At 35.8% G+C, this 15,262-nt stretch overlaps 1 protein-coding gene across 4 annotated transcripts in view; it reads left to right on the forward strand.

The window, feature by feature from the left end:
- Erc2 (ELKS/RAB6-interacting/CAST family member 2) overlaps window positions 1-15,262 on the forward strand; it is a 789,311-nt gene that overhangs the window by 305,380 nt on the left and 468,669 nt on the right. For all 4 annotated transcript variants that reach the window (XM_042679900.1, XM_042679903.1, XM_042679901.1 and 1 more), the window contains one exon: window positions 9,352-9,519. In XM_042679900.1, the coding sequence (XP_042535834.1) occupies window positions 9,352-9,519 (168 nt within the window). The remainder of the gene's footprint in view (window positions 1-9,351; window positions 9,520-15,262) is intronic.

Here is a 15,262-nt window from a genome sequence, read left to right on the forward strand (position 1 = left end):
GAAAGATCTTCTTCTATGTACCTAGCATAACCCGCATCCCAAAACTAGATAGAGACTCATCAAAGAAAGAGAACTGTAGACCCATAGCTTTAATGAACATCAATGCAAAATTTCTCCATAAAATTCTGATGAAGTGAATTCAAGAACAAACAAAAGTCATATATCATGATCAAACAAAATTCATGCTAGGGTTGGAAAACTGGTTCAATATATGCAAATCTATGTAATTCAACACATCAACAGAAGGACAAGAACCACATGAACATCTCATAAGATGCAGAAAAAGCATTTGTCAAGATGCAACTCAACTTTATGATAAAATCTCTGGAGAAGCTAGCAATCCATGGAACATTCCTCAATATAAGGCTGTATAGGTCAAACCTAGAGCCAGCATTATACTTCCTGGTGAAAAGTTAAAGCCATTTCCTCTAAAATCAGGAATGAGATAAGGATGTCCACTCCCTCCAGTCCTCTTCAGTACAGTACTGGAATTCCTAGAAAGAGCAATCGGAAATAGAAAAACATAAAGGGGATCCAAATAGGGAAGGAAGAAGTAACATTCTCCCTCTTTGCAGATGGTATGATCCTGTATTTAAAAAACCTCTAGATACCTCCAGATAAAGTTACTTGAGCTGATATGAAACTTTGGCAAAGTAGCAGGGTATAGAATTAACCCACAAAAATCAGTAGCTTTTCTGTATGTCAACAATGAGAAGAGTGAGGCTGAAATCAGGAAAGTAATTCAATTTGTAATAACCTCAAAAACATACCTCAGAATTAACCAAAAATTTGAAGCATCTGTATGACAAAAACGTTAACAATCACAAACAAGAAATTAAAGTAGATTTAAGGAAATGGAAAACTTTCCTATTCCTAGATTGAAATGATTGACATTGTAAAAATGGTACTGCACAAACTGTTTACAAATTCAATGTAAGACCTATCAAAACCCCAACAACATTCTTGAGTGGTATAGAGAAAGCAATTGAAATATTCATATGGAATAATAGAAGACCCTGGATAGCAAAAACAATCCTTAGGAGGAGGAACAGTGCTGGTGGACTATAACAAACTTCAAACTATATTACAAAGCCATTGTAGTAAAACTGAAATGCAAATAAAAAATGCAAATCAAAAATTAGAAATGCAAATAAAAAAGAAATGCAATTCAAAACAACATTGAGATTCTACCTCATTCTAATTTGAATGGCCATTATCAAGAAAACTAACAATCTCACAGGGTCATTTGGGAATGCTACTTCAGTGTTGGTAGGAATGTTAAATTGTTCAATCACTCTCACAATCAGTATAGAGGTTCCTCACAAAAGTTACCATAGAGCTTCCCTATGCCAAATGATCAAACTCCCAGGCATTTATCCAATAGATCACAAACTGTGTTCACTGCAGCATTGTTTACCATAGCCAAGATATATGATCAGCCAAGATGCCCATCAGTGGATGAATGGATCAAGACATTTTGGCGTGCATACACAATGTAACTCTATGCTTCCATTAGAATCATATTGCTTCATTCTTAAAGAAATGGAAATAGTTGGAAAAAATTATATTAAACAAAATAGGCCACACCCAGTGAAACATAGGTTGCTTGATTTCCCTTATTCATAGTATTTAGAGTGTATGTAAGCACAATAGATAATAAAAATAAAATTTACAATTGAACGTGCCAAGCTAAACAGGACTCTTAAGCATTGATACAGTGAGACCAGAGAGGATATCTATAGGAGAGTACCACAAATGCTCAATAGCTATGTACATTTGATCATTTAAAATATTGCTTATTGAAATGAACTCTGAGAGTTTTTTAAAAATTTTACTTTTTATGTTTTTTTCTTATCCACCCCCCCCCCTTTTTTTGCTTTTTTTGATTTCTGTTCCTTTTTTCTTCTATGTAAGTTCATCTGATTTGGGGAGGGTAAAGTGAAGCATGGAAATTGTAGCACAAAGATTGAATTAATTCAGCAGTAAAATTCACTAGACATGGTTGAAAATGAACTATATAATTTCTGGGAGAGTGGGATTGTATGCGAAAAAAACTGGAAGAAAACAAGGGAAAAGGTGACACTTTAAAAAGAACTGCAACCCCTGTAGACATCATGTTTACAGTAAAAAAAAATATATATAAAATCCTCCTGAAAGTGATTCTCAGGGAGCTATTATAAGCTAGTCTCTACTTCATTATTTGTAAAATGAAATAGCTTCATCACTATTGGCCTATTTTATTGATGAAAGTAGGTCTATTTAAACCCTTCCAGTTCTTTCTTTCTATTAACACCATTCTGTGGACTAATGTGATTTCACTCAAATTTCTATCACTTTACACATACACCAGTAAACACTGATCAGTTTTTTTTTTTTTAACTATGTATGTCTTCTTAGTTAGGCATGCAGAGCTGAAAGTTTTCTGTGTTTTGTTTCAGATGTATTGTTTCATATATGATTTAGAGGACCATATCCTGAGAACAGTAATAATCACAACTCAGTTTCATTTGTGTTATTATTTTAAGTAACCCTAATTCTTCTTTCCCTTCTTTTATTTATATTCTTTTCTTGCTGTGTCTGTGAGAGAGAGAACTTACTTTTATTCCAGGTATTAGTGACTGTGGACTCATGCCTCGTGTGATAAGAAAGTGATGTTCATCACAAATTGCCTGCCCCTGAACAGTTCCCTGTCGTTTCAAAATGCATATCGAGAACAACTATATTTTTTTCCCAGAGAGCCTTTAAACACATTCACAATCCTTCTTAAGACCATTTTCTATTCAGCCTCTATCAATTCTTTGGAATTGGAGCTATGGATGAAACTTGTTTGTTCCCTGATTCAGTGTGACTTTTTGTGAACGTAACTTCCTTCCATACCTACTTTCTCATAAATTGTGGAACCTGTACCCTCTGAAGATGGAAGTTTTATTCTTTATTAAACATGCCATTCTGTTCCTACTCAGCTGTTACATCAGTATCTTGTTTAATGTTTATGTCAGTTTTTCTTACTGAAAACAATGAAAAGTCCTACATGAGCTATATTTTTGAAAACATGTACGTGTATGCGCTGTCAAGTTAGCATCTTAAGCCATGGGAGGAAGCTTTTGTTTTAAGTAGAGCACAAGTTATTTATTCAGGCTTGTGTTTGTTAGATGGATAGACTTGAGCTTTGGTTTCATAATCATAAGGACATTATAGAAAAGACACAGAAGATGAACAGTATCACCACACCCTGATAGATACCCTCTCTCTCCAAGAGTAAATGAATAATAACTTCTTTAAATTACTCTTTTCCCGCTTAGACTAAGGGATTCTGGGGTGAGGGGAATGATGTATTTTAAAAGCTTGAGTCAAGTGAAAGTGACTACACTAGTTTTGAGCTGGCTCTCACATTGATGTGCTTATGTCATGATTCAGAAATTTCAAGTAAGGAATGTAACTTGGAGGAGTTCATGATTATTTGTGCCCCTAGGAACACAGTGTTCTAACATACTATATATTCAATGTAGGCTTCAAGATTTCTCGAGAAAAAATTTCAAAAAATATGAAGACACAGTAAACACAAAATATGTCAAAAGCAAACTACTGTGCGCATTATACAGCAGTAGAAGCATTAAAAACTACTTCAGAAGCTAGAATAGTAAACAAAAGACCATGAAATAACTATGATTTAGTAATTAGAGACAGGATTAAAAATGTGAATAAAGATCAAGACACTATATAAAATACTAAGCAATGTTAAGATACCAAGTAAATGTAAAGATAACCAAATCGAATAGCTAGAGATTCAAAACAAAAGTGAATTTAAGAGCCATAGCAGACAAGAAATTTAACAGGTTAACAATCAGAATAGAAAAAATAACAATATGGAAGGTAGAATAAGATCTTACCTGAATATAATCATAGTTTCATAGTAGAAGAGGGATGAAGTGAGGGCAAAGTCACTATTCATAAACTATCTTTGAGGAGATGAAGGCTGAGATTTTTCCAAAATTAATGATATGTTGAAATCTGTAAATTCAGGAAGTCTTATATACCACAAGTAGGATAAATATAAAATAAATATATGTATTTTTATCAAAGAGATTTTGAAAAGCTATATGAATCTCAGGAGCAAAGAAAATGTTTTCTTTAACTTTAAGGTTTATTGGAACATTGGTTCAAAAATGATACGTGAATGATGAAGTACATGAAAAGATGTTTACTACTGGTAGCCACTGGAAACACACAAATCAAAACCACAGAGTTATCACTTGACCCTTACAATGATTGTAATGAAAACTGGCAAGTGTTGGTGAGTGTGAAGAAACTAGAGTTCTTTTTTTTTTTTTTTTTGGTGGGTCATGGGGCTTGAACTCTGGACCTGGGCTCTGTCCCTCAGTGATTCAGCTCAAATCTAGCATTCTACCACTTGAGGTACAGCACCACTTCCAGTTTTCTAGTGGCTAATTGGAGATAAGGGTCTCATGGACTTTCCTGCCTGGCTTTGAACTACAATCTTCAGATCTCAGCCTCCTGAGTAGGTAGGCTTTTAGGCATGAGCCAGCAGACCCCGGCTTGAAACTAGAGTTCTTAAACATTGATGGTGGGAATAAAAATTGGTACAGTAACCTTGGATAACAGGTTAAAAATTCCTCTAAATACTAAATGGTGAGTTACCTTAAATACATGAGTGGAGCTCACACACTGATTTCATTTAGTGTGGAAAAATCCCAATAGTGGGCTTTCTGGGCCATATTAAAATTTTTTCCCACTTACTTTTTTAAAAACACTTTTTATATTATTTTCTATGGCTATACCAATTTAGATTCCTATACTCAGTGTGATTCCTTTTTTTCATATCCTTGCTAGCAGTTGTTGTCATTTTTCATTTTGATAATACATATTGTCATTGCAGCCAGTTGATCCATCATAGTACTTGATTCCCCTTTTTTTATTTTGATTAGTGTTGTTGAGAACAACAACAACAACACTATTGTCTTTTTTTTTTCTGAGAAATACCTTTAGGTTTAGGACATTCTAAAAGCTGAATTAATTTTTGGTGTTGAGTTGAGTTCTTAACCTAGTTTAGATATTAACCCCTTGACAGAGTATAGTTTCTGCATTTACTGAAAAGTAGAGTCTTAATGGAATATCTGAGATGCAAGCAAAGTAACAAGCAAAGAAATAAACAATGTTACTGATGAATGTGTAGGTAAATCTAAAGAACTACAGACTGTAAAGAAGTAATAATGAAAACTGCATGCTGGTGGCTTATATTTGTAATTTTAGCTATTCTGGAGGCTGATATCATGATAGTAGTTTGAAGCCAGCCTGAGCAAGAAAGTATGTGAGATTCTTATCTGCAATTAACTACCAAAAAAGCCAGCAGTGGAGCTGTGGCTCAAGCAGTAGAGTGCTAGCTTTAAGCACAAAAGCTCAAAGACAATGTCCAGGCTCTCAATTCAAGCGCCAGGACTGGTACAAAACATGTAATAAATATATAACAAAAACAGGAGTGAATTGACATATGTGGCAATAGTATTTATGTCAAGAAACTGGTAACTAGGGAGCTGGGAAGGTGGCATGCCTTGCATGCATGAGGCCCTGGGTTTGATTCCTCAGCACCACATAAGCAGAAAAAGCCAGAAGTGGTGCTGTATCTCAATGGTAGAGTGCTAGCCTTGAGCTGAAGAGCTGAAGGATAGCGCCAAGGCCCAGAATTCAGACCCCACAACTGACAAAAAAAAAAAAAAAAAGAAGCTGGTACCTGGACCTACAGTGCCTCAAGAGCCTTATATTATTCTCAAGATAAACATAAGGACTTGACTTTAGACCTCAACAAGTTAAAAAAGGTAAATGTTATAATATCTAGAATAACAGCCCCATATTAGAAAGAAACAAAGAAAAAATATAAATGAAAATACAACTTTTAAGTGTTTGACAAAAGTATGTGCAAAAAGCTATTCAAATTAATATATATATATTTATATATGAGATAGCATATGGTTGAAGCACATTATAAGATGATTTAGTTAATGTTACATGTATCAGGTCATGAGTCAAATGGTAGAGTACCTTCGTAGGATGTTCAAAGCCTTCAGTACCTTAGTGCCACTAAGTCCCCACAAAATTACATATATCTGTAGTGAGTGCCCTGCTTAATTTTGTCAGATACAATACAAATATGTGTAATTCCATGAGATATCTAAAACAGGGTTAAAGATACATTGAAAATGAGAAAATACATTAATTTAATTCTAGGTATAAGAAAGTTGTTGGGCTTTAAGAATTAAGACACCATTTCTAAAGCTAAAATAATTGGCAGAACTTTAAGGAGAAGTCTATTATTTAAGCCAGATAGTAGATGATTTTAATGTATCTCTAAGTCATCAACAGATGATACAGATTTTGAAATATGGAAATACTAACCTACATAATTTAAATATTGTCTAATACTGTGCACATTGTAGGATATTGATCCCAACAGTTGCTGGGTACATATTATTTTCAGCCCACCATACTCAAAATTAATTCATGATAACTGATCATATTTTGTCATAAAATAAGATCTACCAAGCTTCAAATGGCTAGTCTTAATAAGCAAGAAGTTTAACACTCATGGGGTACCAGTGGTTCACACCTTTGATCCTAGCTACTTAGGAATCTGAATTCTACTTAGGAATATGAGTTCTGAGGGTTGCAGTTTGAAACTAGTCTGGGAAAGAAAGTCTTTGAGACATGTATTTCCAATTAACCAAAATGTGGAAATGGAGCTGTGGCTCTAATGGTAGCCATGAACACAAAAGCTTAGTGAAATCACCTAGGACCAAGTTCAAGCACCAGGAATGTCATCCCCCCCGACCTCCACAAAAAAAGAAAGAAAACATTGGCAATAAAGAAATTATGGAGGATGTGAAGGGTAAACAAAGGAGGAGGCTGCAATGCTTGATAAGAAATGTACTCATTATCTTGCCCATGTAATTGTAACCCCTCTGTACAGTATGTTAACAATAAAAAAGAAATTATGGATATATTTGGACATAAATATATTTATAAATGATTCATGTATCAAAGAGGAAATAATAGAAAATTAGAATATAGGCCAGAGCCAGGTGCTGGTGGCTCATGACTATAATCCTAGCTACTCCGAAGGCTGAGAGCTGAAGATTGTAGTTCAAAGCCAGCCCAGGCAGGAAAGTCCATGAGACTCTTATCTCCAATAAACCACTAGAAAACCAGAAGTAGTGCTGTCTCAAGTGGTAGAGCACTCGCCTTGAGCTGAAGAGTGCAGGGACAGTGCCCAAGCCTAGAGTTCAAGCCCCATGACTGACCAAAAAAAATAAATAAATAAAAATAAATAAATAAATAGAAAATAGTCCAAAACAATGTCAATGTTACAAATTGAGTTAGTAGGATCAAGCTACTGACAGGGAAATTTATTCTTTTAAATCTAACATAAGAAATGAGACATAGGCTGAAAATTAATTAAATAAGCATGTAACTTAAAAAGTTTGGAAAATGAATAATAATAATAATAAATAATCCCAAAGAAAGGAAACAGTATGGAAAAAATTTTAAATAAGAACTGAAAGAAATCTTTCATAGTAACACAAGTAAATATTCTTCATTACAATAACAGTAACGGTAAAAAATGTTCAAGGTATGCCTGTCATCAGAGCTGTGCAGGAAACATAAATAATAGGATCATGGTCCAAAATGGCCCAAGCAAATGTGAATATATGTTCCCAAAATAATCAAAACAAAAACAGTATGTGTATGTGTCTCAGGGGGTAGAGTGCCTGACTAGTAAGCATGAAGTTCTGAGTTCAATACCAGGTACCACCCCTTCCCTCCACCCAAAAAAGATGAATATGATAAATCATGAGTTACAAAAAGTTTGCTGCTGTATATCCACTAAATAGGCAATGGTGGCTCACACTTGTAATCCTAATTTCTCAGGAGCCTGACATCTAAGGATCAAGGTTTGAAGTCAGCCTCGATATAAAAGTCTGTGAAACTCTTATCTCTAATTAATTACTCCAAATCCAGAAGTGGAAGTCCAAGTGACGGCCTTAAGTGAAAAAGTAATGGAAAGTGACAGCGTATTCTCTAATGATTTAAAAACTTTGGCACAATTGTAATAAAGGAGAAATTTCTGAAACTTAAAAAATATTTATGAATATCTACTATCTTTATTAATGAAGAAACAAAACTATTTTATATGCAAAAAGGAAAGCTAAATCAAATATCAAATTGAATGTTGGAACATTGAAATTTTTTCCTTTAAATCCCGAACTTGACAGAGATGCCACTACAGTTCTATGTAGTTCTCTTGCAGGTTAGGCCAGAATAGGCATACTAGCATTTTGTTGCATTATTTGCTGAAAGCAAGACACATTCCAGCGTTCCTTCACCAGAGGATAAACAGATTCCATCTCTAGTTGTGATGAGGAATTGGTGGGAATGGTTTCTGAAGACCTTCTACCATAACTCATATAAGATTGGCATAGTAATTATAGGTACGTTAAAAACAATAGCAAGACAGAAAAAAACCACTTGTGTCCCTGTCTTAGGGTTCATTTCACTCAACATCTCATCTTATATAGCTTTTGACCTTTTCTGCTTGTCCTAGACATATACTAGTTATTGCAATAAGGGAAACCATGGGACCTATGTTTCCTCCCTCCCTCCCTCCCTCCCTCCCTCCCTCCCTCCCTTCCTCCCTCCCTCCCTTCCTTCCTTCCTTCCCTTTCTTTCTTCCTGTCTTTCTTTCTGTCTTCCTTTCTTTCTTTTTCTCGGTGCCGGTTCTTGGGCTTGAACTCAGGGCTTGGGCACTGCCCCATGGCTTTTACTCAAGAGTAGTGCTCTACTCGTGTTTAACATGGATTTTCCTGCCTGGGCTGTCCTCAAACCTTGATCCTCAGCTCTACCTACTTAGCTTCCTGAGTAGCTAGGATTATAGGTATGAGTAGCCAACATCCTGCTTTTTGATGATTCTCTTTAGACATGTAATTTTTGAAGCATGTGAAGATATATCTTGGATTAACTAATTACATTGTCATTTTTTGACATTCCTGAGAACTAAAGTGGTAATAGTTAAAGTTTTCCTGGATGAATAGGTTTAGCCAGAAAGCTAAAAGCAAAAAATGAGGCAAAGAACAATCATTGACTTTACTGTTCCTATATGGCTTCCTCTAGACTCTGTAGACTGTGATTTTCTGGGCAATTAATTTATTTTTGTACATTTCATGGCTTGTCCTGTTGGATTAATAATCAGTAGCTACTGAAAACTAAACAAAATTAGCTCTTATCAAATACAAAGTATAGTAGCTATGTTTTCTAATTTTGTACGATTTTATTGTTTTGCAGATTGATCAGCTGAAGCAGGAACTTTCAAAGAAAGAGTCAGAACTTCTTGCCTTACAAACAAAGCTTGAAACCCTTAGCAATCAAAACTCAGATTGCAAACAACACATTGAAGTGCTTAAAGAGTCGCTTACTGCCAAAGAACAGAGGGCTGCCATTCTTCAGACTGAGGTAAGGCATTGTTAGAGGATTCAGCAGATAAGAAATGCTGAAGTTTTAGAAAATGACCTTTCTTAATTGCTGTCTGTAGCAGATCACTTATCCAAACCCTTGGGGCCAGTTGTATTTGAAATTCTGATTTTTTTCCTGAGAAAGTTGAGCTCCATCTCATGCAATCATAGTTTGTAACTTCCAGTGATATGACAGAAACACCCTATCAGTGACCATATGAATCTTTCTGTAGAAAAATATTCTTGACCTGAAGTAGGGTAAATAAAGGCTTTATATGTCATGTCAGCTCATATTAGGTTGTGTCACCAAGAGAATTTTCTTCACCCTTAGAATTTTAATTTTAATTTTTCAGGTTTTTTCAGATAAGAGAATTAAAGATAATGAGTTTGATCTGAAATGATTTCATTTTTTAATCAAAATCCTAAAATAATTAATTTGCTCTCTGTGTAGGCAGGTCTGCTTCCTGGCGCTCATTCTCCATGGGTTTCTTTGGAAGGCCTACCTTAATTTTCAAAATTATTTTATGCATTGTTAGTGTTACCAGAGGATGCTGGTTTCCCAAATTTCATAGGAGAACAAAAACTGTCTGTTTACCTTTGGGTTATCCCTTTGGCATTGCTAAGAAATGCAGAACATAAACTAGTGGGCAATCTGGCAAAGAATGTGATGAATTGCCCATTGTATGCTAAGGTAGTATGTTTGTAGATTGCCTTGTCGGGAGAAGTCAGTCTAATTGATATGCATGCTCTCTCTGGGGAATTACTTTGTGTGTCTATATTTTAGGGTTTGTATGAAGGTTTAGATTTGCTGTGGATGTTAATGGGGCTGTTGAGCAGGACTATGTTTAGCACTGCATACGCAGGAGAAAGGAAACAGTTTTCAAATTGGATATGTTCAGGACTTAAGTCTATGTACTTGCTCACTGTGATTTTGTGGAAAGAGTTGAATGGGCATTATGAAACCAGTTTTTTCTCTGGCTTCCTACCCTGAATGGTGGCAAGTAGTTTTCTGACCCCTGTTCAAGAGCATGGAGGTTTTTCTTTCTTTCTTTTTTTTGGTTTGTTTCATGAAGCAGATGATTATACCTATATTATATCTTAAGTTATCATATACCATATCCCAGAATCATATATGTAATATCAGGATTGCTGATAAAATCAGGGGCTGGGTTGGATGGAGGAAATCTTTCAAGTAAGGCAGGCTGCCTACCAAAATAGGCAGTCAGCTCCAGAATTCAAGAATGATAAAGGTCAGCTCTGAGAAGCTTCTCTTCTTAGTCCCTTTTTTAAAAAAAATTATTTTATTTTTTTATTGGTCGTGAGCTTGAACTTAGGCCTTGGGTGCTATCCCTGAGGTTTTGTGCTCAAAGCTAATGGTCTACTACTTTGAGCCACAATTCTACTCCTGTTTTTTCTGGTGGTTTAGGAGATAAGAGTCTCACGGACTTTTCTGCCTGGGTTGGCTTTGAACTATAATCCTCAGATCTCAGCCTTCTGTGTAGCTAGCACCTAGCACCTGAGCCATCAGCACCTGGCTTTTCTTTTCTCTTTGTCCTTTTTTTTTATTCTGAAGATCTTACCCAGATGTTTCCCTTTTCTCATTCCCTCCCTTACTTTACTTCTTTCAAATTAATGAAGTCCAAGTTGGACCGGTAAGTATTTCATGGAAAAGATGGTGGTGACTTCATATGGATAGCATCTGTCCCACATTCAAGAGTTAAAATGACCTAATGAAGAGATGGTGCTTTGAAGTGAAAAAGAATATTCTCCTCATGCAAAGAAAGTGAAATGACATTTCTGAGTCTTCTACTTTGAAGTTGGGAGTATAAGATTAATGACTTTATCAGCTGGAAACATCTGAGGAAATTTTAGTGCCTTTTTTTCTTCTATTAAGGTTTGTATACAGAAACATAAGAGAAAGTTACCTAATGATGTCCATCTCTCAGAGAAAGCAATTTTGGTTGAAATTAGCTCTAATTATAGGATCACAGAAAATGGATTTCTGGAAGCAGGGTAGAATATTTTAGAATTTCTCTTCTCCGTGGAATAGAAAATGGATTTTTGGAAGCAGGGTAGAATATTTTAGGATTTCTCTTCTCCTTGGAATAGCTGAAGGAAATAATAGCATACTACCTCATAATAAGTGAGGTTGCTTAGAGGGTAGGTACTTAGTGGATAAGATATATTTTGTTTCATTATGTACTTCAGGGAATGGTCTTGAGTTGAAGGGCACATGGAGGAGCAATGCTCATCCTTAGAGCAGGGTATATGTGACAGCTTCTTGCAGTTTGATACTTGATTCATTCTGAAAGCCTTTGCATAATAGAAGAGGTTTTTCTCTAAAATAGGAAGAGCCTTATTGGTTACTTTGGAATATCTTTGTTGTCAACTGGCTTTGGCTACTCTTCTAGTATATGATGTACATGACAGATGTCATTGGCTACTTTTTTAGATATAGTATAAACAACAGATGAGCTGGCTGAATAGTTATCTCTATGAGGAAGGTTCGCCTACTAAGACATTAGTGCTTGGGAGGTGGTGGGCTGAAGGGTGGGATGAGGGTTGGGGGTAAGTTGTCTTGGTTTGTGGTTATGTGGCTTGGCTTCATGGTTTATTTTAACTTGTAAAAGTGCCCAGATGCTTTTTTGACATGTGTGCAATAAATCAATATAATAATAATTACACATATACAGAGATATACCACATAACTTTTAACATAGCATTTTACTTTCTAAAATAGCTTCAAAGGACCCCAAAACCAAGCCCCTTATTTTGTTTCTTCCCTTGCTGTTTCTCACATACCAAAACTTACCCATTCAGCAACTCACGAATTCCATAGCAGCAGGTAAAACAATGAATTGGATTTCTTTTGCAAGTTGATTTTTTTGGATTTTAGCATAGTCATATATGAAGAGGGACAAATGTTAATCCATGAACACAGCATTCAGAAATAGGGGCATGTGGGGCTGGGAAGGTGGCTCAGTGGTACAGCGCTTGCCTTGCATGCTCGAGGCCCTGGGTTCGATTCCTCAGCACCACATAAGCAAAAAGAAAAAAGCCGGAAGTGGTGCTGTGGCTCAAGTGGTAGAGCGCTAGCCTTGAGCTGAAGAGCTGAGGGACAGCGCCCAGGCCCAGAGTTCAGGCCCCACTACCAGACCCCCCAAAAAAAAAAAAAAAGAAATAGGGGCATGTAGTTGGGCCCCTATATCTCTGTTCAACAATTATAATCTGGATCAGACCTGAGCTTCTGTGAACTTTATGATCTCCATATATAAGATGTCAGTCATTGTGTCATCATGGTCCCTCTGGATATAAAGTGCCTGGCACATGGAAAAAGGTTCTAAATACAAATTGTGCTTCTAATGATACAGTTATTATTGCTGTTATTGTTGTTTATCAGAGATGTTTTGTCAAGTTGCATATAATTATAATTACTTATTGTCTTAATCATTCTGTGTTTTAGTTTTGAGAGTCCTTTTCCCGGATTTAAGAGTTCAATTGAGTCAATTTTTACAATGTATTAGAAAAATTCAGAGATATAAACATGTTGTTAGAGTAGCCATTTGTTTTATTTTCTATCTCAAAATTAAGATATTTGTTTTTTTTTCTCTGGCAAGTATACTTTTTTCTGACTCATCATAATTTCCAAAATTCTTGTCATGACAACTCTTACATGCATATGGTTTAGAAAATGTGTCATCTAAAATAGATACACAATGCTCACTTGTATAATAATTTCTTTTCAAGATAAGTAAGGAAGGGTCCTATTTGTCTAGGAATAAATACTTGAGAATTTAATACACAATAGAGAAAAACAACTGAGGAGAAGGTAAGGAGGATGTGGGAGGTGAAGCTACAATCTAACTGAGCTGTTTCCAAGAAATCAATATTCACATTCCAGCAAAGAGTCCAAGGCTAGAGAGTCACACTGAGTGAGCCATAATAGTACAGAGATTTGGGCCAGAGAGGAAAAAATCAGACAACCTGCTTTAGAAGGCAACTTTGAGCATACACCAATGCTGTGGTAGCAGCAGCAGGAGCAGCAGCAGCAGCAATGAACAGGTAGAGTCAAGACAAAGGTGCCAGAGACAGAATATACACAGCTTTTCACTCCCCTCCAGGATGAACTGGATGATTAGGAACAGAAATCTACATCCTGCTGGCCACAGATAGACACAGGTCATAGACTGAAAAACCAAGGGAAAGCAATAAGCTTATAGAAATACAAGAAAAATGGAAAAATCAAGGAACCTAAATTCCCACTCAAAATAAACAGGCAACATATCAGTCAATTAAAAACCTAAAGGATACTTCTGAACATGCTCTACAAACACTACTGGTAAACAAGATGAATGAAAACATTGGAAGCCTGTACATGGCCTTGTGTGAGTGTGATGAGGCTAACCAAAGATTAATAGAGGAATTCATGGAATCCACAAGTTGAAAGTATTCCAACATAAGTAAAGAGAGTCCAATGGAAGTATAGCCACTCAGCTAAAGGATTTGAAAGGGAACACTGAAAACCAAATCAAGGAAGAGTCCATTCAAGATCTGAAAAAAAGCTTTAGCAAAGAAATTTAAGCCATCAAAACTGATCAATTATAACGAAAGGAAATAAACAAAGGAGAATATCTTGACAGCAGATTAGCTGCAGAATTTAGAACTTTTGGAATTGAAGATAGTCTAGACTTTATAGAGAAAGAGCACACAATTTTTCAAAACAAATCCAGGAAACAAGAGATCCCCACAGGAGATACAAGACACAATTGGAAAACCTAATTTAAGGCAAATTATTATTAAGAAGGGTCTAGAGAAAGAAGCTAATGGAATAGGAAACATGTTTAGCAGAATTCTAGCTGGGACCTTCCAAAATATCCATAAGAATAGGCCCATCCAGAGACAAGAAGCCTTTAGAACCCCAAAGAGACCCAACCAGAACAGGATATCTCACTGCCACATTATAATCCACATAGCATCATTAGAGACCAAGAAAAAGATCCTTAGAGGGAGCAATCACCTAGAAAGGAAACCTAATCAGAATAACTAAGACTCCTCAGCAGAGACCATGAAAGCAAGGAGAGCCTGAAATGAGACATGACATACCCTAAAGACAAGCAACTAACAACCAAGAGTGGTATACTCAGCTAATCTCTCCTTCCTAATTGAAGGACAAATTAAAACTTTCCACAGTAGGGGAAAATGTTAATAAAGTATCTTTACCATACCAGCATTACAGAAAATACTCAAAGATACTCTATATACAGAAGATCAACAAGAACCTGATATTGGCAGAGAAATTGCTCCTAAACAGAGAACCAGATAGTTATAGTAAGAATTGACAAGTCACGGTCCCTAAGAAGGTAGATAACATGGCTAGAATTACCAAAGACCTCTCAATCCTAACTCAGTATAAATGAAGTTAACTCTCCAATTAAATGACATAGAATAATTACATCAAAAAACAAGACATATCTTTCTGCTGTCTTTGAGATACATCTTGCCCACAAAAACAAAGATATTCTGATAATGAAAGGCTGGAATAAAGTCTATCAAGCAACAGTCTCCCCAAACAGGCTAGAGTTGCAATCCTAATATCAGATAAAATAGACTTCAAGTTAAAATTAGTGACAACAGACAAAGAAGGTCATTACATACTGATAAAGGTATTTCTCCTACCCAAGGATGTAACAATTCTAAATACCTCTATACCAAATGCTGGAGCACCCAAATTCATGAAACAAACA

This window comes from Dipodomys spectabilis, unplaced genomic scaffold (genome assembly GCF_019054845.1).
Source record: "Dipodomys spectabilis isolate Male_0828 unplaced genomic scaffold, ASM1905484v1 ptg000054l, whole genome shotgun sequence".
Lineage (NCBI taxonomy): Eukaryota > Metazoa > Chordata > Mammalia > Rodentia > Heteromyidae > Dipodomys > Dipodomys spectabilis.